At 33.6% G+C, this 20,826-nt stretch overlaps 1 protein-coding gene and 2 long non-coding RNA genes across 6 annotated transcripts in view; 1 reads left to right on the forward strand and 2 right to left on the reverse strand.

The window, feature by feature from the left end:
* LOC140685688 (uncharacterized) overlaps positions 1-20,826 on the reverse strand; it is a 261,132-nt gene that overhangs the window by 213,047 nt on the left and 27,259 nt on the right. The gene's annotated exons all lie outside the window — the stretch shown is intronic.
* The window catches only part of PNPT1 (polyribonucleotide nucleotidyltransferase 1), a 39,281-nt gene continuing 18,731 nt past the window's right edge, over positions 277-20,826 (forward strand). Inside the window, exons 1-14 of one of the 3 annotated variants that reach the window (XM_072937728.1) lie at positions 277-566; positions 1,870-1,930; positions 2,602-2,676; positions 3,342-3,447; positions 4,317-4,366; positions 5,193-5,256; positions 5,343-5,390; positions 6,341-6,454; positions 10,915-11,101; positions 11,931-11,982; positions 12,365-12,422; positions 14,460-14,556; positions 15,026-15,128; positions 20,008-20,078. In XM_072937728.1, coding sequence (XP_072793829.1) covers positions 403-566; positions 1,870-1,930; positions 2,602-2,676; positions 3,342-3,447; positions 4,317-4,366; positions 5,193-5,256; positions 5,343-5,390; positions 6,341-6,454; positions 10,915-11,101; positions 11,931-11,982; positions 12,365-12,422; positions 14,460-14,556; positions 15,026-15,128; positions 20,008-20,078 — 1,250 coding nt within the window. In that variant the 5' untranslated portion in view covers positions 277-402. The remainder of the gene's footprint in view (positions 567-1,869; positions 1,931-2,601; positions 2,677-3,341; positions 3,448-4,316; positions 4,367-5,192; positions 5,257-5,342; positions 5,391-6,340; positions 6,455-10,914; positions 11,102-11,930; positions 11,983-12,364; positions 12,423-14,459; positions 14,557-15,025; positions 15,129-20,007; positions 20,079-20,826) is intronic. The other 2 variants (XM_072937730.1, XM_072937729.1) reach the window with 2 other exon arrangements.
* LOC140685692 (uncharacterized) lies at positions 11,129-19,488 on the reverse strand. The gene is made up of 2 exons (XR_012059015.1): positions 19,055-19,488; positions 11,129-11,357 (listed from the first exon to the last, which is right to left on the reverse strand). It is a non-coding gene; the product is annotated as an uncharacterized lncRNA (long non-coding RNA).

Below are 20,826 nucleotides of genomic sequence, written 5' to 3' on the forward strand. Positions count from 1 at the left end.
CCACTACACAAATTCTCGTAATTCTAAACTCACAGAAGCCAATTAGTAATAACGTGTTGTCTGATTACTTCTATTATTACTGTATTTACTCTACTTATTAAACACTTACATTATTCTAGGACCCTCTTTTAGACTACGATAGCAAAACAAAAACAAAACCAAAAACCCGAACAGTTTATTTTTCTAATTGCTGTTCCTTGGCTGACACAGAGAGGACAGGTTAAGCCACAATCGCGTTCACATAGGTTTGACCCTCTCTAGTCTTCGTAGAAAGGAGTCAGGTATCCGCTTCCTCGGCTTTCCCGGGAGGCACCACGGAAACGAAACTGAATCAGGCTCCTCCCACTATCTGCAGAGTGACCCAATCAAGGCCCAGCCCGGGCTGATCGCGTGCCCGGTGTCATGGCGGCCTGCAGGCATTGCTGCTGCTCGTGCCTCCGGCTCCGGCCGCTTAGCGGTGGTCCGCTCCGTCTGCCAGGGCGGAATCGCACACTCACCCAATTGCAGGTGCGAGCACTATGGGGTGGCTCGGGGTCCCGAACCGTGGCTGTGGACTTAGACAGCAGGTAAGGGACGATGTGTGTTCTCTGTCCTTTCACAAGGCGTCCTGTCCGACCAGCCCGAGTACATTCATCTCTCAGAGTAGGAATCCGGCAACCCAGGTCTCTTTCCCCTTCTTTACCCCAAACCTAAATTCCAAATTTCCCTTTCCGGGTTTGGGTCTGTCTCATGGCACTCTTCTTCTAGCTCTGTCGCAGCCTCGTGCCCTTTGCTTCTTGGTCCTCCCTCCTGCCCAGTTAAGGCTTCCTTTCCCAAGCTGAGCTGTTCACCTGATTTCCAATCTCTTTACTTTTGATGACTCCTGGGCTATGAAATGGGAAACATTCCATCTTGGGATAATGAGTTGACAATGGATGCTTACGTCATCCAGTCCAGTTTATTGCCTAAAAGCGTGACCAAGTATGACCCTGGGTAGGAAGGGAAGTGCAACGTCAGTTTATTCAATGCTAGTTATACGATACCCTCTGTTTAAGCCTCTAGTAAAGACACTATTACTCCTGTTATATAGTTAAAATAACAGAGGCTCAAAGAAAGTTGATAACTTTCTCAGTCAACCAAAGCTAGTACTATGAGATTTTGAACTAGGTGGATTTTAAGCTGTTTTTCAAGCCCATACTTTTTCTACGGGTCTGTTTGCCAGAATTCATGTCTAAAATCATTTTTTAAAAGTTCCTACTGGAATCATTTTTAGAACAAATGAAACTGCTAATGCTTTATACATTTACATTTTTCACGTGTACTTTTTAAAAACTTTGACCTTAGTTGATACAAAAAGCCAGAAAATCTGGTTTTGAATCCAAAACTTCCTTACTGAATGATCTTTGAACAAGTTACTTCACCACTCCTCTCCCAACTCCCCCAAATGAAGGAGACTTAACTAGATCAAGAGTCAGCATACTTTTTCTGTAAGGGGCCAGATAGTAAATATTTTAGGCTTTGTGGGCTGCATACTGTCACATATTCGTGTGTGTTTACAAACCCTTTAAAAATGTAAAAAATGTTCTTAGCTGAAAGGCTGTACAGAAACAGGCTATAGGTTGTTGATCCATAGACTAGATGATCTCTAAGGGCCTTTCCACCTCTGGCATTCTGTGATTCTGATTTTTTTTTCCTTTAAGCAGCTCTTAAATTCTTTGTAGTTTTAATAATGATTGTGAACTTTATCCTTTTTGTTTGCTTTTTGTAAGGGCCTACGGGGCTTGGTAGCTTTTATTTCTTCTATTAAAATCTTTGATTATTTTTAGACCAAGCTGTGAATTGTACTGATGACCTCTAAGTCCTTTTGTATTGAATTTTTATTTTAAACAGAAAATTAGAAATATCCTCTGGAAAACTGGCCAGATTTGCAGATGGCTCTGCTGTAGTACAGGTAAAAAGTCTGAGTTCTTTTAATTTTCATCTTTAATATAGTGTGGAGACTGGTACTGAATATCTTAACAACATAATGTAACTTCTTAGAATTGTGGTACTGGAAATTAGTTCAGACAGTTTCTACTGTCAGAACATTCCAGACAACCAGGTAATCAAAGGGCTAGGTATATTAAATAACCTTTAAGACCTCTTCCAAACTTGGGTTCTGTTTTATTCTGTTAATAAATTGTGTAATGCTTTTCTAGAGAAAGTGATTTTAGGGTTTCTTCAGTAGTAATACTTGGGAAGTTTTTCCTTATTTATAGCCAAAATTTCCTAATAAGTAGAAAGTATGATTGGATGTGACCAAGTTATCAGTGAGCCTTCTCCTGTTTAGTCCTATTGCTTTTGATATAATAATTCTATAATTCTAATATAGATCATGATTATGCAGAAGGGATTAAGTTGGACTACTTGTGAATAATTATTTTGTCATTGCACCATTGAATAACAATTCTCTTTCCTTGGGTTTAACTGAGGGGGGATTCATTCAGTCACTACTTACATGTTATTATCTGATTTTAAAGGAATTTACCAGTGTTGTTTTGAGGGAGGAGTCCTTCAGTCACTACTTATATGTTAATATCTGATTTTAAAGGAATTTACCAGTGTTGTTTATGTTTAACTAAGTCAGGTGACACTGCAGTGATGGTCACAGCAGTCAGTAAAACAAAACCTTCACCTTCCCAGTTCATGCCCTTAGTGGTAAGTATTTGCTGATTTATCTAAACTGTATTATAGCATAAATGTAGAATTTGTAATACACTTGTTCAGTGCCTGGTGAGTGCAAAATGAAAACTTTGCACAACAAACAATTTTCCTTAATTGCTTGATACTGAGTCATTAAAAGAATTTAAACTGATTGCTTTATAACCAGGTCTCATACTAGTGGTATGCATACTTCAGAATGTCCAGGTTCATAAGTTGACAAGAATAGTGGAAATGCATAAGTATTTTGATGTTGAATAAGTAATGAATTCATTGCTTTCATAGATTTCCCTCTAGTATGAGCCTGCAAATATATGTTTGGTGAAGAGTTTATTAGGATTTTATGGCTTCTTTCTATTACAAAAAGCGGAATGCAGTTATTATCTAAGAGAGTTGATACAAAAAGGCAGTGTTTGACTTGACCAAGATAAGCTACTATGGGAAGCAGTAAGATTACATAGTTAAAATCAATTTACTGAAACATTCAGCTCTCTTTTCTATAAGAGATACAAAACATTAAAAGTAAAATATTCTCCGCTCTTAGTCTGGAATATGTTGTTGGACCCTTAGGAGAATTAGTATCTATATAGTAGTTCTTGGGGAAGAATTTGTTATTACAAAAAACAGTCAAATGAACTTCATTTTTTGCATTGCTACTTCAGGTTGACTATAGACAGAAGGCTGCTGCAGCAGGTAGAATTCCCACAAACTATCTTAGAAGAGAGATTGGATCTTCTGATAAAGAAATTCTCACAAGTCGAGTAATAGGTAAGATAGAAGCATTAACCTTCTCTGATATGCCTGTCTTAGCATCTCTTCTCTTCCATCTGTGTTCTACAATCTCAAATTTTCTTTCACTATATTAACACTGCCTGAGACTATTTACTTTCTGTATCCCCTCACTCAAATGTGGGCTCCATGAGAGAAAAAACTTTTTTTGTTTATTCACTACAGAATCTTCTGTACCTGGTATACTGCCTGGCACAAAATAGGCATTCAGTAAATATTTGTTGACTAAATGAATGCATCTCTATTGAGCATATAAATTCTGTGGCTCACGCCTCTACTCTTTGAACCTGTCCTGAGTAGTTTTCATTTTTATGTTCAGCATAGTAATTCCTGAAAGCATTATATTCACCAACTCTGAACATGTCTGTAATCTTTCAAATCTTTGACATCCTTAAATATTGTGGGATCATTTGTAGTTTATAGCTCTTCTACCTAAAATTCCTACTTAGTGTATGTTTATATGCATTTATCAGACACAGAATACCAAGGAAAGATTTTCTTTTGGTCTGCTGTTGGTCTAAGTCCCTTTCTTCTGTTTACATAAATAAATAACAAGTAAACAATGAATTCGGATGCCCGTGGAACCAGAATGAAAAGTTGCTCCTCAATTTTACACTTGGGTGCTCCTGCCCTGCTAGTTTTCTGTCTTTAGAGCATGGTGTATATTAACATTTTTCTGTGTTCCTCTCAGTAAATCAGTCCAAGGTTTTCATTTTTGTTACTGTTCTTTGGTTATATTGAATGGCTAGTTCTATTAATTTTAAGCTTGGTGTTTAATAGAGAAAACGTTTTGAACTGTAAAGCAACTTCTATCAGTACTATTTAATGTCTTTTTTTCCTTTTGGCAGATCGTTCAATTAGACCTCTCTTTCCAGCTGGTTACTTTTATGATACACAGGTAGGTTCTGCCTTAGGTTTATTCCTTTCCGGGTCAATTAAAAATGACTTAATGACTCTCTAATACTTCTTAGTCTAAACATTATAAAGAATACAAAATAAGAATTTTTGGTGATGCTGATGCTTTTTTACATTAAGTCTTTTTTTTTTAAACAATAATTTTAAAAAAGCTAACATTTATTCAGTGTCAATATGAGCTGATACCTAAATTATGAGTAGGGGTTACCCAGTGTAGGAGTGTGAAGGAAGCATTCTAGGCAGATGGAATAGGAAACATCAAAGTCCTGAGGCAGGAAAGAAATGGGTGAATTTGAAAAAAAAGGTTAGAGTGGTTGAGATGGGTGGGGACAGTTCAGGCTGAGCCTTGTAGGTCATATTGGTAAACAGACGAGGACAGTTGATATAACCTATCTATATTATTTATTTTTATTACTGGGCCCTCTAAACCTCTGCTTTATCATTTTACTACCTTCTGTGCATTACTTTTTTTTAGAATAAGGATCCATATACTTTAATTAAGTAGCTTTTATTTATTTGATAAAAATAAATATGCCTTGCAAATATTCCTTTGCAAGGATGTCACTGCTCAAGAAGTTATTTGCCTAAGTGTATGACATAGGGATATTATTATAGTGTAAAGTAATTTCTTTGTCTGTGCTTAACAAACAGAAGACAACAATATAGCTAACATAGCTAACACTTACTAAATAGTTTCAACATGCCCAGTATTATAAATGCTTTACACACAATATTTCCTGTAATTTTCCTAAGGACTTTTTAGGAAGATGCTATTGTTTTAAGTACTTTGAATTTTTTTCCTTGTCCAGATCCTTTGTAATCTGTTAGCAGTAGATGGTGTTAATGAGCCTGATGTCCTAGCAATTAATGGTGGTAAGTATAAAAATTAAATTAAAATATATTGATTTTTTTAAAAGCAATGAAATATTTTTATTTTAGCTCTTTTTTTTTTTTTTAAGCTTCTGTAGCCCTCTCGTTATCAGATATTCCTTGGAATGGACCTATTGGTAAGTTAGAATTTGAAAATAAGAAACATTATTTATATTTTTTTCAGGAAATACTAGTGAGCATGCTATGGCAAGGACATAGATTTATTAGCTCTGATTTATTATTTCTAAGAATGTCATCAGATTCAACTCCATAAAACTCTTTTCAGCTTTGAGACATTTTTATCCTTGTCTTGGGTTTTGTTTCTGATAGCAATACGTTATGGTGTTAGAGATAATTTTATATTCCTAGATACTTTGACTTCTTAATTGCCTCTTCTGTTTGAGGACATTTTTAACTGGGAAGTTATCAGAGTGTATATTCTTTCTACTCTTTCAAGGTAAAACAAACAAGTTTGTAACTTACAGCTCTTAAAAGTTGTAATCATACAATATACAAATGGAGTTCATCAAGTAATAATTATTGAGTGTCCTAAATGACAAATAAACTGAGTTAAGCACTGAAGAAACTAAAACAGACTAGGCATCTGCAGTACAAAGATGAATGAGACAGTTCTTGCTTTCAGTAAAACAGACAAATAATTTATAAACAGTATTATAAAGGTGTAGTCAAAGTGCTAAGAAAATGATAGAGAAGGGTGGGTTTAGTCTTGTGAGGTCAGGTTATCAAGGAGGGCTTCTCAGAGTAATCAACAGTTAAGCTAAACCGCAATAGGATCATATGGTAAGCACTTGCCTTAAATAAAGTACAGTCTAAACCAGGAGAAAAGCATGAGCATATGACCATAATCACAGAGATGTAGAAGGAATGGTGTATTTGAGCAACTGAGTGGTCCTGTGAGGCCAGAAGGTAGGGTGAGATAGGATGATCTGTGGCCCTTAAATACCTTGGTAGAAATAAGGATTTTATTGTGGTCACAACTGAGGATAGGGACTGAAGTCGTCACTGGAATAATGTCTTGAAAACTGAGTTTTTATTAAACAACTATCAATATTTTAATGTATTTTAGGGGCAGTACGAATAGGAATGATTGATGGAGAATGTATTGTTAACCCAACACGAAAAGAAATGTCTTCTAGTACTTTAAATTTAATAGTTGCTGGAGCACCTAAAAGTCAGATTGGTAAGTAGTTTAAGTGGTAGATTTGTTCTGGGTTTTACTTACAAGCCTGGCTTCTTAAAAATGCATTTAAACTCTTTTTTGTGTGTTTTGTCAGTTAGTCATAAAGATTTTTTGTTTTGTTTTACTTTTGCCCTGTTTTAGTAGTGCTCTTACTTCATATCAAACAATACCTAAAATAATAGAATGTTCTATTCATGTGTAATTGAAACATACAGAAATCTTTGATAATTCTAGTATTTATTTTTAGACTGATAAACTCGTCTAAAATTTGAAGTTCTAAATCTGGTAACAAATTGTCTTCTTAGTTTAAATATATTAATTCATTTAATGTAGTAATTCTAAGCCTGGTTACTGTCCTTTAAGAAAGAAGTATCATATTTCCAGTAGGTGGAAAACTAGTAATAAAGTAGAAGAAATGGATTAACCATGGATCACCTTCACTCCTTGTAACAAAAATGTCATAATTGCATGAATGAAAATCAGGGCCTGGTTCTATTGAAGGAGAATAGGCTTTAACAGTCAGAATGATTTGGGTTTGAAATACAGCATATGCCATAGTTAGGCATGTGACCTTGGACAAATTAATTAAGGTCTCTTATCAGTTAATTCTACTGTGTGACATTTGATGTCTGTAACTTTTTGACATGAGATCTTCTGATGTGAGAACATTTTGATGAAATGTAAACTATTAAACTTTTCATGCTTTTTTGTACAATTAATATGTGAAACACCTCATTTCCAGTTTCTTCTTTTGGAAAGTTAGTTGGTAATGAGTTAGAATTAGGTACTATATGATAGGCAAAACACATGTAACAGGAGTTGTGTATTATCTACATATTAGTTAGAGACTGTGTTGTTAAACTAAATAACAAGGCTTAAACAAGATGGGAACTTATTTTCTTTCAGGTAAAAAAGATTCAGAGGTAGTAAGTCCAGGACAGTTACAGCAGATCCATAATGCCTTAAGAAATCTGGATTCCTTCTAGCTTTCTACTCTGCAGTCCTTAGAGTGTGGCCTTCATCTTTGTGCTTATGAACTTCCCACCTGAGCTCTGGCCAATTTATCTGACTTATAGACAGGAGGAAGAAAAAAGAAAAAGGAAGGAAATAGTAAAAAGTGTGTGCCACCTGAGTGAGTCACTGTCCCTTTTAAGGAGCTCTCCCAGAGGTCTCCACATAGCAATTTCCACTTACATCTTATTGGGCAGAACTGTGACACAGCTGCATTCTTAACTATAAGGGAGGCAAGGAAATGGTTTTTTGATTCTACCTCCAGGTGATGAGGAACTATTGCAATATAGAGAAAGTATTCCAAAGATTTGGGGAAGGCATGAATAACAGATAACACCTACATCATATGTGAGCATCTCAGAAAGGGCCTTGAGCAAATATTGGTTTACTGTTAAAAGTTCATATCTGAGATTTATTTTTCCTTCAAGTTACAGTGTTCATTTACTTTCAATTAGTAAATTGATTTGTCTACTTTACAGAGTTGTTGAAGATTAGAATCAAGGTTTGTTAAGTGCCCAGCATAATACCTAGTACCTAGTAAGCATACAGTTAATACCTGCTATTACCATTAAGACACAAAAATAAACTTGCTTCTAAATGGTCATATAACCTCTGTCTGCCTTCAGGTTTGAACCCCTCTAATTTTAAGTAGACACTGAGGAATGAACTAAGGATCATTACTGCATCTGTGTCATGCCATAGCAACCCCACAGGCAGCCTTTCAGCTAGCTGTTCTCAGCTATTGCCTTCTAGATGGAAGAATGGGACTAGACACTGCTTAAACCATCACAAGATAGTCTTGAGTAATTTATAAAGAGGCTGAAAGTGATTCAGAACCAACCTGTAAGGATACTGCTTTCAGAAATTATCAGCCTCCATTTTATGACTTTTGAATCACTATTTTCATGAAAATATTCAGCCAGCTCTCTGTGCTTTTGTCAGGGTTCACTATTTGACCACATGTTCATGTGTTAAGGTTAATATTGGGTACAAGTCAAGTACCATCATCATGGAACTTCTGGGATACAAAAATATGAAAAAGTAATTGCTACTACTTCATTATTAAAATTTTTAATAATTTGAATCTTTAAAGTATAGCCTTATAGGGTGAATAATTTCTGTATGCTGTCAGCTTCTAGATTACTTCAGCAGCCATTTAGATGCTTGTTTTCAACTGGTAAAATCACTAACCTTTCTGTGTATACTAGGATATAATTCAGGAAAAAGTATAACAATAATAATAATTTTTCAGAAGAAAATTGTATCTAGAATTCATAGCTTCAGTATATCTCAAAAATCTTTTAATCTTCAACTACTGAAGGTGGTTAAGTTTAGAGCAACCATTTTGACAAGTTTTTTGTTTAAAATTTTAGCCTCTATGGCAGTGCTGTCCAGTTGAACTCTGCAATGAAGGAAATGTTTTATATCTGAACATGTGACTGCTGAGTACTTGAATGTAGCTTGTAACTAAGGAACTGAATTTTTAATTTTATATAATTTTAACTTATTTAAATGCAAATAGCCATATGGGACTAGTAGTTATATTCAACAGCATAGTTCTACAGACTCAAAAACTATAAAAGTTTTCTTATAAAGCACTTTAAAAATAAAAACTTACAAAAACAAAGTTTATGTGAGTAATATTCATTTTCTTTACCATATTCTCATATTATCTTTTTAAAATCAATTTACTTAGGTATAATTTACATTAAATGCATGTTTTAAAATCTCCATTTTATTCTGTGAAAGTGAGAGATGATGTCTTGGGAATACAGATAAGAAAAAGGATGTAACTATCTCAATATCATGGTATAAGATGAAGCTTCTTCATGCCTCAAGTGAAGAATTAAAACCTTACCTCCCTTTACTCTCCCCTGGTTTAATATATTTATTTAATGTTTCTCTACTTTTAGAAACACAACAGGGAAGTGTTAAGATTTTTGCTTTGCTTCAGCCATCAAACAATTTAGAAAATTCAAGATAAGGGAAGTGTATTGTATTTCTGTTTAACATGGTCTTACCATGGTTTGCTTAACATGGTTTCTTCCTTTATTGTGTCCTTTCTATTTAGAGAACTTCCTTTAGCCATTCTTTTAGAGTGACATATTTTCTTAGTTCTTCATCTAAGGGTCTTCATTTCTCCTTCATTCCTAAATATTTTCACAGGTATAGGATTCTGGGTTGACAGTTCTTTTCTTTCAGCACCTGAAAAATATGCCTCTTCTCTCTGGCATGGTTTCTGATGATAAATCTGCTATTGTTTGAATTGCTTTTCCCATGTGTGTAAGGTGTCATTTTTCTCAGCTGGTTTCAAGATTTTTTCCTTTGTCTTTGGTTTTCAGAAGTTTGATTATGATGTGTCTTTCTTTGGGTTATGCTATGTAAGGTTTACTCAGCTTCTTGAATCTGTAGGTTTGTGTCTGCCAAATTTAGGAAGTTTCCAGCTATTTTTCACCCCATTACTTTTCAGTTCTGCCCTCTCTCTTGTCTCTTTCCAGGACTCCAGTGACACAAATGTTAGACCTTTTGTTTCACAGTTCTGCTTCAAATGATTAATGGAATTTCAATATATAAAGCACATAAGTAGATTTTTTTTTCATTCTAGATTATACCTTTAAGTGACTTTTTAGATAATAATAAATCTTAATGACAATATGATGTGGTTAAACATATTAGATATGATGATAACTATGATGGTTAACTGTTACATGATCTTTGACTTTGGACAAGTTGAGAAATGCCAGAAATGACACGCAAGTTGGCAGGAGTCTGTTCAGCCCTGTAGAAACCAAAGCAAAAGCTGAATATTAGAGTTTAGCTAGATACCATGCTAGAACCCTTACTTTGGAGCTTTCCTGCTTTATACCGGAGTTTTACTGTTACAGAACCATAAAAACAACCTTTTTATGGTAGTAACTAGGGTCCTGTAGTTGGCTTCCTTGAAACAATATCACTTCAAAGATTTCCCCACCTGTGTGAGAATTAGACAATGTAACAATGTCAGAATTAAGTGGGATGTCACATCAAATAATTGTAAAACAGGAAACAGTTATTGGACACCTGCTATGCTGATATTTTAAAATTTCATTTTAAAATACATTTTAAAAATAAATGCAATTGTATACACTAAATGGTAGATTTTATGGTATTTGAATTACGTATGTAAAGCTGTCATAAAAAAGAAGTATGCATAATTTATTTTCTTTTCTGTTTCATTTTTTATGATTAATCCCTCATTAAATTTATAAAGAATATAAACCTAATTTCAAATATCAAGGTTTCTTTATTCATTTAGTGCTGTTTATATTTTGGAATTATGTTGATTCTGAATAAAGAAATCAAAAAAGTGGATTAATAAAACTGATCTGTAGTATTAATGTCATGTCATGGTATTTAAAATGCTATATTGGTGAAGGTTCAATGACTGTCTTTTTTTTTTCCCCCTTTAGTCATGTTGGAAGCCTCTGCAGAGAATATTTTGCAGCAGGACTTTTGCCATGCTATCAAAGTGGGAGTAAAATATACACAACAAATAATTCAGGGCATCCAGCAGCTGGTGAAAGAAATTGGTGTTACCAAGAGGACACCTCAGAAGTTGTTTATCCCTTCACCAGACATTGTGAAACACGCTCATAAGTAAGAACATCTGTACAAAAGAAAATATGAAATTGTCACCAAATTTAATTTCATCTCAGAAAAAAACCTTTTCATGGAAGCACTGTCCATCCATTACTTCTTACAGCATTCTTCTATTTTAAGAATCATTTCCATAAATACCATTCGGATGTTTTAAAAAGGATAAACTCACATCCTTCTTCAAGAGCCCAAGTTTGAATCTCAAAGGAAAGGGAGAGTGAGTTTGTTGGTCAAGATTCAGATAATCTTCATATCTCTGTGTCAAGGAAAAAGTATAAAGCATAAGATTTGAATATCTAAGGAAACTGTTGAGGTTCTCAAGAAGAAATATAACCACCCACTATACACCCAGTGCTCATAATATGCCTGCACATAAGCACTCAGTAAATTTCTGAATGAGTGACCAGAAAATTATTTCATTTTATTTGAAAGAAATGAAAAAGTTAATATTTCCCTTAGTATGAGTCTCCCATCTATCACTCAGAGATTAAAGAGTTATATACACTGTCCCCAACAAAAGGGGTGCCTGCGATAACAGCCAAAATGTATAGAACAGAAAAAAAGGAACAGGTCAGAAAAGAAACAGTATGGGTAGAGAGGAAGAAAAAGTGATTCCCCTAAGAGGTGAGAAGAAAGAAATTTGTGTTCTGTATCATGTTATAAATAGTAAAGATAAGCAGTATTACAGAGCAATAATATGTATTTTTACTTCTTTATGAAATGTTTGTTAAATATTTTAGCTTATTATTATTATTTTAGTTTTGTTTGTAATAGACACTGCCTAGTGTTTCCAGATATTATGCTGATGTTTATTTTGTGCTTAAAATAGATTCGCCATGGAAAAACTCTATGCAGTTTTTACAGATCATGAACATGATAAAGTAGGTATACCTGAATTTTGTCTTATATGATTGTTCTGGGATTTCTTTTTTGTTATAACTTAATTTTGTTTATGAATATTAGTCCTTTTTTATGAAAAATCTCTAAACAGAAAGCTAAATAAAAACCTAGCTGTTTGCATCTCTGTTCTCTTTGTTGATTATATACAAGTTTTAGGGAAGTGTGTAAATATTTTTGAATGAATTAAATAGGTAATTTTTCTTACAAATCAGTAACCAGTTGCAGTCTTTTAAAGAATACTATCATTAGAGAAATCCAATTACTATTACAATATGTAATTGTATAATAATTAAAAATATTTTAAAATAGAAATGTTAAATGTTGCCATGTATATATAATAACTGAAACTCAACTTTCTTTTAGATTTCCAGAGATGAAGCTATTAACAAGATAAGATTAGATACAGAGGAACAACTAAAAGGTAAATTTGATTATTTAAAAAAATTTAAAGAAAATAATAATTTTAAAATTATAGTCCTAAAATATAGACCTTGAAGAAATCAGTTATTTTCACTACTCCTTAGTTTTATCTTTAGTAAACTTGTGATAATGATACATCCCAAGGTTACTGTTAAATTTCTATGAATGGGGTAATAAGCACTGCATCTGACATAGAGTGGGCTCCAGTAAATATTGAATGTCAGATATTCCTGATCTTTTTTGGATCAAACCCTTATAACTCCAATATGGGTATCCTTGAATCCTGTCATTTGAAAACATAAAAGATATTCTTTAAAATTCTTGAGTTCTCCTGTGTTTTCTACTAACTTATTTAATGACACAAGTGTTAAGAGAACCATAATTTGCTGACTCACTTATCCTCATCCCTGTGAATTTTTGTGATAAATACACTTGTACTACTGAGAAGTATTTTGACACTTCATATATGCAAGTAGAGAACTGATACTGTCAGTTTCAAAATGATTTTTTTGTATTTCAAGTTTCTGGCTTAAATGTGGTACAGATTTTGAAATTTGCTAAGAATACGATTTGGTTTAAAAAAAAAAAAAACCAAAAACTTGCTCTGGTTTTGTGAGCTTGTATACTTTTAAAATAAAATCAAGAAAGCAGTAAAAAATAAATAAAAATAATATTCTTGAGTTCTTAATTTGTGAAATTGCAATACTAATAATATGGTTTATGGAGATTAAATGAATAAGTCATTTACATATGTGCTTGGCACATAGCAAGTGTTCAGTAAATGTTGACTGATGCTGTTGTTATTGTTAAGATGTGGAGTTATAAAATTTAGATTTTAGAGAATCTAGCCCTCTAGAAATTATTAAACAAAGGATTTTATTGTTTAATATCGATCATACAAACTGAATGTGCACTGAGCATGACATAAAGTTCTTATTAATTTTTCTGCTGATAAACAAATATCCTCTCACCTTAATAAGTACCTTATTTTAAGATAAAAATTCTGCTCCTAGCATTGGTATTATGGCCATTATCTATAATTCCCATTGAAAAAGTTTGGTCTCTTCTCACTATATTCCATCATTAAGAATGAGAAATTATATAACACCTGTTGCCTTATTTAAAAAGAAAAGTGATTTTGTGTTTGTATTAATACTTAGTAGAATACCTTCATCACTCTCTGAGTTCATAGGATATTTCAAATGCTTTGTTATTAATTATTTTCCTAAGTACAACCCAGTTAAAGCATAAAAGTTCATTTTAAAGTATAATATTTAAAATTATTCTTGCCTTACAAAGACATTAATACTTAATATTTATCTCCCTTTCTGTAGCCATTTCTTATGTTCTGGTTACTTTAAAGTTATATTTAATAAACCAAATGCTTAAGAGAACAGTGCCTAAAACTTGGCATAAATCAGTTGGTAGGGTAAAGTAGCTTATTTATAAGCTAAGGCAGACAGATCTGTATTCAAGTCACTGCTGTCAGTTACTACCTGTGTGATCTCAGGCAGTTTGCTCCTCTTTAGGCCTGTTTTTTCTTCTGTAATATGGGCTTAATAATAATAGAATTTACCTCATAAATTGCTATAAAGATTTAAAGGCATTAAGAAAAAAACGTATGAAGTACCTGGGTCATGAAAGAACTTGATAAAACAGTCAGTAGGGATTTGTAATATATAAAGAAAGTTATTCCTGTATTTGTGGACTAAGATTAGAGTTCCTAAGGCAAGAAGGAGGCTACTTTTAAAAATGTCAGTTAAATCTTCTCATGATACGGTTGGCTGAATTTGTCACGTAACAACTCAACAGAGCTGATTTCAAAGCATTATTCTGGTAAACAGCAAACTAAGTTCCCAGTAACAATGCATTTAAGGTATAATACTTGTGTCTCTCCTACTTGAGAACATTTAATTTACCTACTTTGAGGTCTAAATGTTCAGTCAACTCCCTTGGTAATTGATTTGATACTGTGAACTTAAGAGAGATATCTTCTAGAAAGAGAAAATCATTGTTTTGGTTTGTTTGTCTTCTATAGAAAAATTTCCAGAAGTAGATTCATATGAAATAATTGAATCCTTCAATGTTGCTGCAAAGGAGGTTTTTAGAAGTATTATTTTGAATGAGTACAAAAGGTAAACGTATCCTTTTTTGGTGGAATTGAAGCATGTGCTCTCTGCAAGTTGCCTTTTAAGTGTCAAGTGGCTCAAAGCAAGGAACTGGTGTTTTTCAAGTGAACAACAAAGAATTATATAATTTTTTTTTATAAATGAATACCTGTTAAAAGTGTGTGGATTGTGTAGATGTGTTTGACTGCCTTTCTGTGGGCCTCATATGTAGAGCATTGCTTCACAGCTGTGATTACATATCAGAGTTGCCTGCAGGGCTTTTTAACATAAAAGTGTGTGAGTCACAGTCCCTGAAATTCTGATTCATTGGGACTCAGGATGGGGCTCAGGTATCTATATTATTTTTTAAAGTCCTACAGGTGATTATGATGTGCAGTTTGAGTTGAGAACTTTCCTAGTAGGGATCAAGAGATAATGTGTGATTTTTCTGATTTCCACCACTGTCTTAACATACTTATTTCCTTTATTATTATAGATGTGATGGTCGAGATTTGACTTCACTTAGGAAGATAAATTGTGAGGTAGATATGTTTAAAATTCTTCATGGATCAGCATTATTTCAAAGGGGACAAACACAGGTAATATATATTTAAAAACTATGATTATTTGCTGATTCAGGATTGCTTAATTAGTTCTAATAGAAGTATATTACATAGATGCTGTAGGTTTTTATCATATGGAATATATTATCTATTCAGATTTATATCTGATTTTTTAAAAAATATGTTTAACAGCTTTTTTGAGGTATAATTCCATACAAGAAACTGCACATATTTAAAATGAATGTTGAATAAATTTTCACATGTATACAGCTGGGAAACCAGAGTCAAGATGATGAACGTATCAATCACCCCCAAGTTTCCTCATGCCTCTCTACCCTAGTCCCTCTCCTAGTCCCTCTCCCTCTGTCCTAATCCCTGTCTAGTCCCTCTCTGTCCTAGTCCCTCTCTACCCTAGTCCCTCTCTATCTAGCCCCTCTCTGTTCTAGTCCCTCTCCCTCCCTGTCCTAGTCCCTGTCCTAGTCCCTCTCTGTCTAGTCCCTCTCTACCCTAGTCCCTCTCTGTCCAGTCCTTCTCTACCCTAGTCCCTTTCTAATCCCTCTCTGTCCTAGTCCCTCTCTACCCTAGTCCCTCTCTGTCTAGTCCCTCTCTACCCTAGTCCCTCTCTGTCTAGTCCCTCTCTACCCTAGTCCCTCTCTGTCTAGTCCCTCTCTACCCTAGTCCCTCTCTGTCTAGTCCCTCTCTACCCTAGTCCCTCTTTATCTAGTCCTCTCTACCCTAGTCCCTCTCTGTCTAGTCCCTCTCTACCCATCCCTCTGTCTAGTCCCTCTCTATCCTAGTCCCTACTTCCTGCTCCGCTCCCTTTCCTCAGGCAACTACTGATCTGCTTTTGGCACTGTAAATTAGTTTGCACTTTCTATAATTATCTGGTATTTTTATTATATTTTTCTTTTAATCTTAGGGACACAAAATTAAGTCATTCATACTCCTCAGTTTATGACATACTGTCATTATTGTTCTATTCAAGGTCCTCATTTGTTTTCTCCATTTAGCCTGAATCTCAGTGCTATTCTTTTCCTTTACATAGACACTTGTTCTCTTATATTTAACATATATGTGTATGCATTGTTTTGTGTATGGTATTATGCTTAATTTTAATTATATTAATTACTCATTTTGCCCATCTAATGGGTACCAAGTTGTATGTCATTGCTTTCGTTTGCGTTTCCTTCATTATGAGTGAGGGTGAACATCTCTTTATGTGACAGCCAATCAACATAATTGTATAAACCATACCGTGGGGGGCTGCACACCTCCAGGGCACTCTTTTCACAAAGATAGCGTCCCTAGACTTGAGAATAGTGGTAGCCCTAGTTCAGGTTTGCTCTTTTGTGAATTATCTGCTTAGATCCTTTGGCCGGTTTTTTCTTCTTTTTTTTTTAATATGGTTTACTGTCTTTTTCATGCTATTTCTCAGTGAGTTCTTATGTGTTTTAAATATTAGTCCTTTTCAGTAACCAGAGTTTATTTGTATTATCTCCCTGTTTACCGTATGCCTTTTAATTTTGCTTGTGGTAGCCCACTACAGGCATACCTTGGAGATACTGTAAGTTCAGTTCCAAACCACCACAATAAAGCAAATATCACAATAAAGCAAGTCACACAAATTTTTTTGTTTCCCAGTGCATATAAAGCTTATTTTACATTATACTGTAGTCTATTAAGTGTATGATATGTCTAAAAAAAGAAAGTACATACCTTAACTTAAAAAATACTTACTGCTAAAAAGTACTAACCATCATCTGAGCCTTTAGCAAGTCATAACCTTTTTGCTAGTGGAGGTTTTGAAAATTTTGAGAATTACCATAGTGTGACACTGATAGACATGTTTGATGCAGGGTTGCCACAAACCTTCAATTTGTAAAAAACACAATACCTGAGAATAGCTAAAGTTAAACACAATAGTGAAGTGCAATAAAATGAGGTATGCCTATATATGTCTACAGTGAACCTGAAATCTTTAGTTCTAAAGTCTTATTTAAGAACTCCTACCTTACCCCAAAGTCACAAAATTATGCACCTGCTTTTCTTATTAACCTTCTAGTTTTAGCTATTAAAGTTAGACCATTAATCTATCCTGGAGTTTATCCCTATACATGGTGTAAGGTGGAAAGCTCCAGAGTAAGCCAGTTTTGCAATGCTGTTTACTAAAAATTTATTTTGTTTCTCATTGATTTGTAATGTTACCTTATCATATTCAAAGTTTATAAAAACATTTTTGAACTATATTCTCTTCCATTGTTCTTTGAGTTACCTGGGCTGGTGTCAAACTGTTTTTAATTATTATAGTTTTAATATCTAAAAGGGAAATCTTCCCTTTTTATTCTTCCTCCACTCCCCACAAAATTGTCTTAGCTATTCTGGTACATTTGTTCCTTTAAGTTTTAGTATTATATCAAGTCCTAAAAAAAAAATCTTTCTAGGATTTAGATTTGTATTGGACTGAGTTTATGGAATGAGTGAGAAATGATATTTTTACAACTTAAATCACAGTCTTTACAATAAATATGGTCTGTCACCTTTGATTCAGGCTTTCTTTTATGCCTTTTCATAAGTTTTAAAAATGATTAAGTTATTTTTATTTGCATATTTTTGTTAGCCATCCTGACAATCTCTACATTCCAACTGTAGCATTTATTTAGTCCTTTAATGTTTAATGATTGATTGAATTTAGTATGTAATTGTATTATTTGTTTTTGTTTAGCTCCTCTTTTTTTGTGTTCTTAGTTTCTACCTTCTTTTTGGATTAATTGAGTATTCTTTTTAGATCTCCATTTTAATTTGTCCATTTGCTTTTTTTAAATTGAAGTTTGATTGATTTACTTCAATGTTGTGTTAGTCTCTGGTGTACAGCATAATGATTCAGTTATGTGTATATGTGTGTGTATATGTATACACACATACTCTTTTTCACTATAAATCATTAAAGGATATTGGATATAGTTCCTTGTACTATACAGTAAGACCTTGTTATTTATCTATTATATATATATAGTAGTTTGTATCTGCTAATTCTAAGCTCCTGATTTATCCCTCCTCCTCTTCTCCTTTGGTAACCATAAGTTTGTTTTCTGTGTGTGAGTCTGTTTCTGTTTAGTAAATAAGTTCATTTGTCTCACTTTTTTAGATTCCACATATGAGTATTATCATGTGATAATTGTCTTTCTCTGATTTCATTTAGTGTGATAATCTCTAGGTCTATCCATGTTGCTGCAAATGGCATTATTTCATTCTTTCTTTATGTCTGGGTAGTATTCCATTGTGTGTGTGTGTGTGTACATATATATACATATACATACACACCTCTTTATCCATTCATGTGTCAGTGTACATTTAGGTTGCTTCCATGTCTTGGCTATTTAAAATTGTCTATTTGCTTTTTTGCTATACCTCTGTGTTATTTTTGACTGGCTACTACAGAGAATACATCCATAACTTTTCAGTGTTTTTATTGTTAATTTTTTCCACTTCACACAAAATTAGTGATATTTGCAACCATTTAGATCCATTTGCCCCTCCTTTATGCTGTAGTTGTCTTATGAGTTACACCTACATGTTTTAAAAACTCACAAGGCAACATTACAACTTTAGAGGAAAAAGATAGTCTTTTATATTAACCCAGATATTTACTATTTCTGATGCTTTTTATTTCCTCCTAAAGATCCAAGTTTCCAATTAATATTATTGCCCTTCACTCTGATAAGACTTCTTTAGTATTGTCCTGTGGGTCTTCTGACAACAAATTCTTATTTTTCATTTTTCTGAAAATGCTTTTATTTTGCCTTTATTTTTTTTAACAAGAATCTTTTTACCAGGATATAGATTCTGAGTTGATGCTTTTTTTTCCCTTTGCCACTTTAAGAAATGTTCTACTGTTTTTCGTTTTCCTTTTTTTCTGAAAAGTCAGGGCTCATTCAAATCATTGTTCCATGTATGTTACTTACTTTCTTCTGGGTCCTTTCAAGATTGTCTTTGGTTTTCAGCAGTATGACTATGAAAAGCATGGTTTTCTTATTATTCATCCTACTAAGGATTTCTTGAGCTTAAACCTGTAAATTTTTATCCTTCATCAAACTTGAAAACTTGCAGCTGTGATTTCTTCAAATGTTTTTTCTATCTCATCCTCTTTTCTCTCATTCTGGGATTGCAAGTGCTTATGTTAGTCTTTTCAATATTGTTCCCCTTGCCCTCTGTTCTTTAGATTGGGCAATTTGTACTAATCCATCTTCATGTTCACTGACTTTTGCCATCTCTTTCCATTATGATGTATTTTTCAGTTCTATTATGTCTATTGGTTCTTTTTTATGTCATTCAGTATAATTATAATAGCTCTTGAAAAATCCTTGACTCTTAATCCAACATCTGAATCAGCTCAGGGTCAGTCTCTATTCATTGTCTTTTCTCTTGAGAATAGGCCCTATTTCCTTTTTTTTCTCTTTTTTGGTAGGTTGTATCTGGGATGTTGTGAGTGTTACATTGTAGTCTCTGAATTATGTCCCTCCAGTCTTCTTAGATTGACTTTTTCTTTTTTTTAAAGCAGGCAGTATTATTGGCTGAACCTTTATTGAGAATTCGTTTATGGTCAGGTTTTGGAAATATTCCTCTTCCTGTCCTCCCCCATCACTCCTAGTACAGTGCTTTATATATGTAGTCTGTGTGATATTGGACCTTTGGATTATTGAGATTTACACATAATATTTATAATGTATAAATATATAATTTCTAATATTTATAGAATGAATAAATGTTTACTGTGTTAATTAAGTACCTTTGCAAGCTTTGGATAGAATATACTTATCTCATTTCCTTAAGAGCTAAGTGGGTTTTTCAAATGTTTTTAGTTTTCACCTCTGTTGTTAGTAAATTAAAGTCTGAGGAATTTTTTTTTCTTTTTTAGGTGCTTTGTACTGTTACATTTGATTCATTAGAATCCAGCATTAAGTCAGACCGAATTATAACAGCTATAAAGTAAGTTATGTTTTTTGGTTATGATATTACAGTATATAAGTCACATGGTATATTATTAGTCACTATTACTTTTTAAAACCTGTATCTCTGTACTTCATTTTTCTATTTATGTAACAGTGATCTCAAGGGGTTGTTTTTTTTTAGTGTGCTGTATTGTCTCCTAACTCATTTGTTAGAACAGATTTTGGTAAAGCTTTTAATTCTTTTTTAGTGATTACATTTAGTTTCTTCTCTGTCTCTAGAACCATTCTCCTGGACAGATTTCCTTGGTAATCTTGAATGGATAGGTTTTTCTATTATTATAAAAAATAGAACAAATAAATAAGCAAGAGTCCCAGTGCCTAAAAAGAATCTGGAGGTTGCTAAATGAAAAAAACTTTATCTAATCTCAAGGCATATTTCAATTTGTGTTAAAAAATACTTGGCTATCCTCCTCCATTCCTAAAGAGTCAGCAGCAAAATCAGGTTGATAATTTTAGATGATGAGAATCTACACTTCAGTCCCCACCAGCATTACTGCATTACTGGGACTCACAGCCATAGATCTTCCTCAGTGCCTTACAGGGCTTCTTCCCTTTCCTTTATTAAGGGTCTCAGAAGACTGCCTCCCTCTTCTCCCTCCTTCTATTTCCCAACTGATGAGAATAATCCTCAGTATCTTCAGGATAGCATCACTAATTGCTTTTCATGTACCTAATAAAAAATAACAATACAGCTATATAAATAAGAGTTTAATATTCATCATAAT

Source organism: Vicugna pacos, chromosome 15, assembly GCF_048564905.1.
Source record: "Vicugna pacos chromosome 15, VicPac4, whole genome shotgun sequence".
Classification (NCBI taxonomy): domain Eukaryota; kingdom Metazoa; phylum Chordata; class Mammalia; order Artiodactyla; family Camelidae; genus Vicugna; species Vicugna pacos.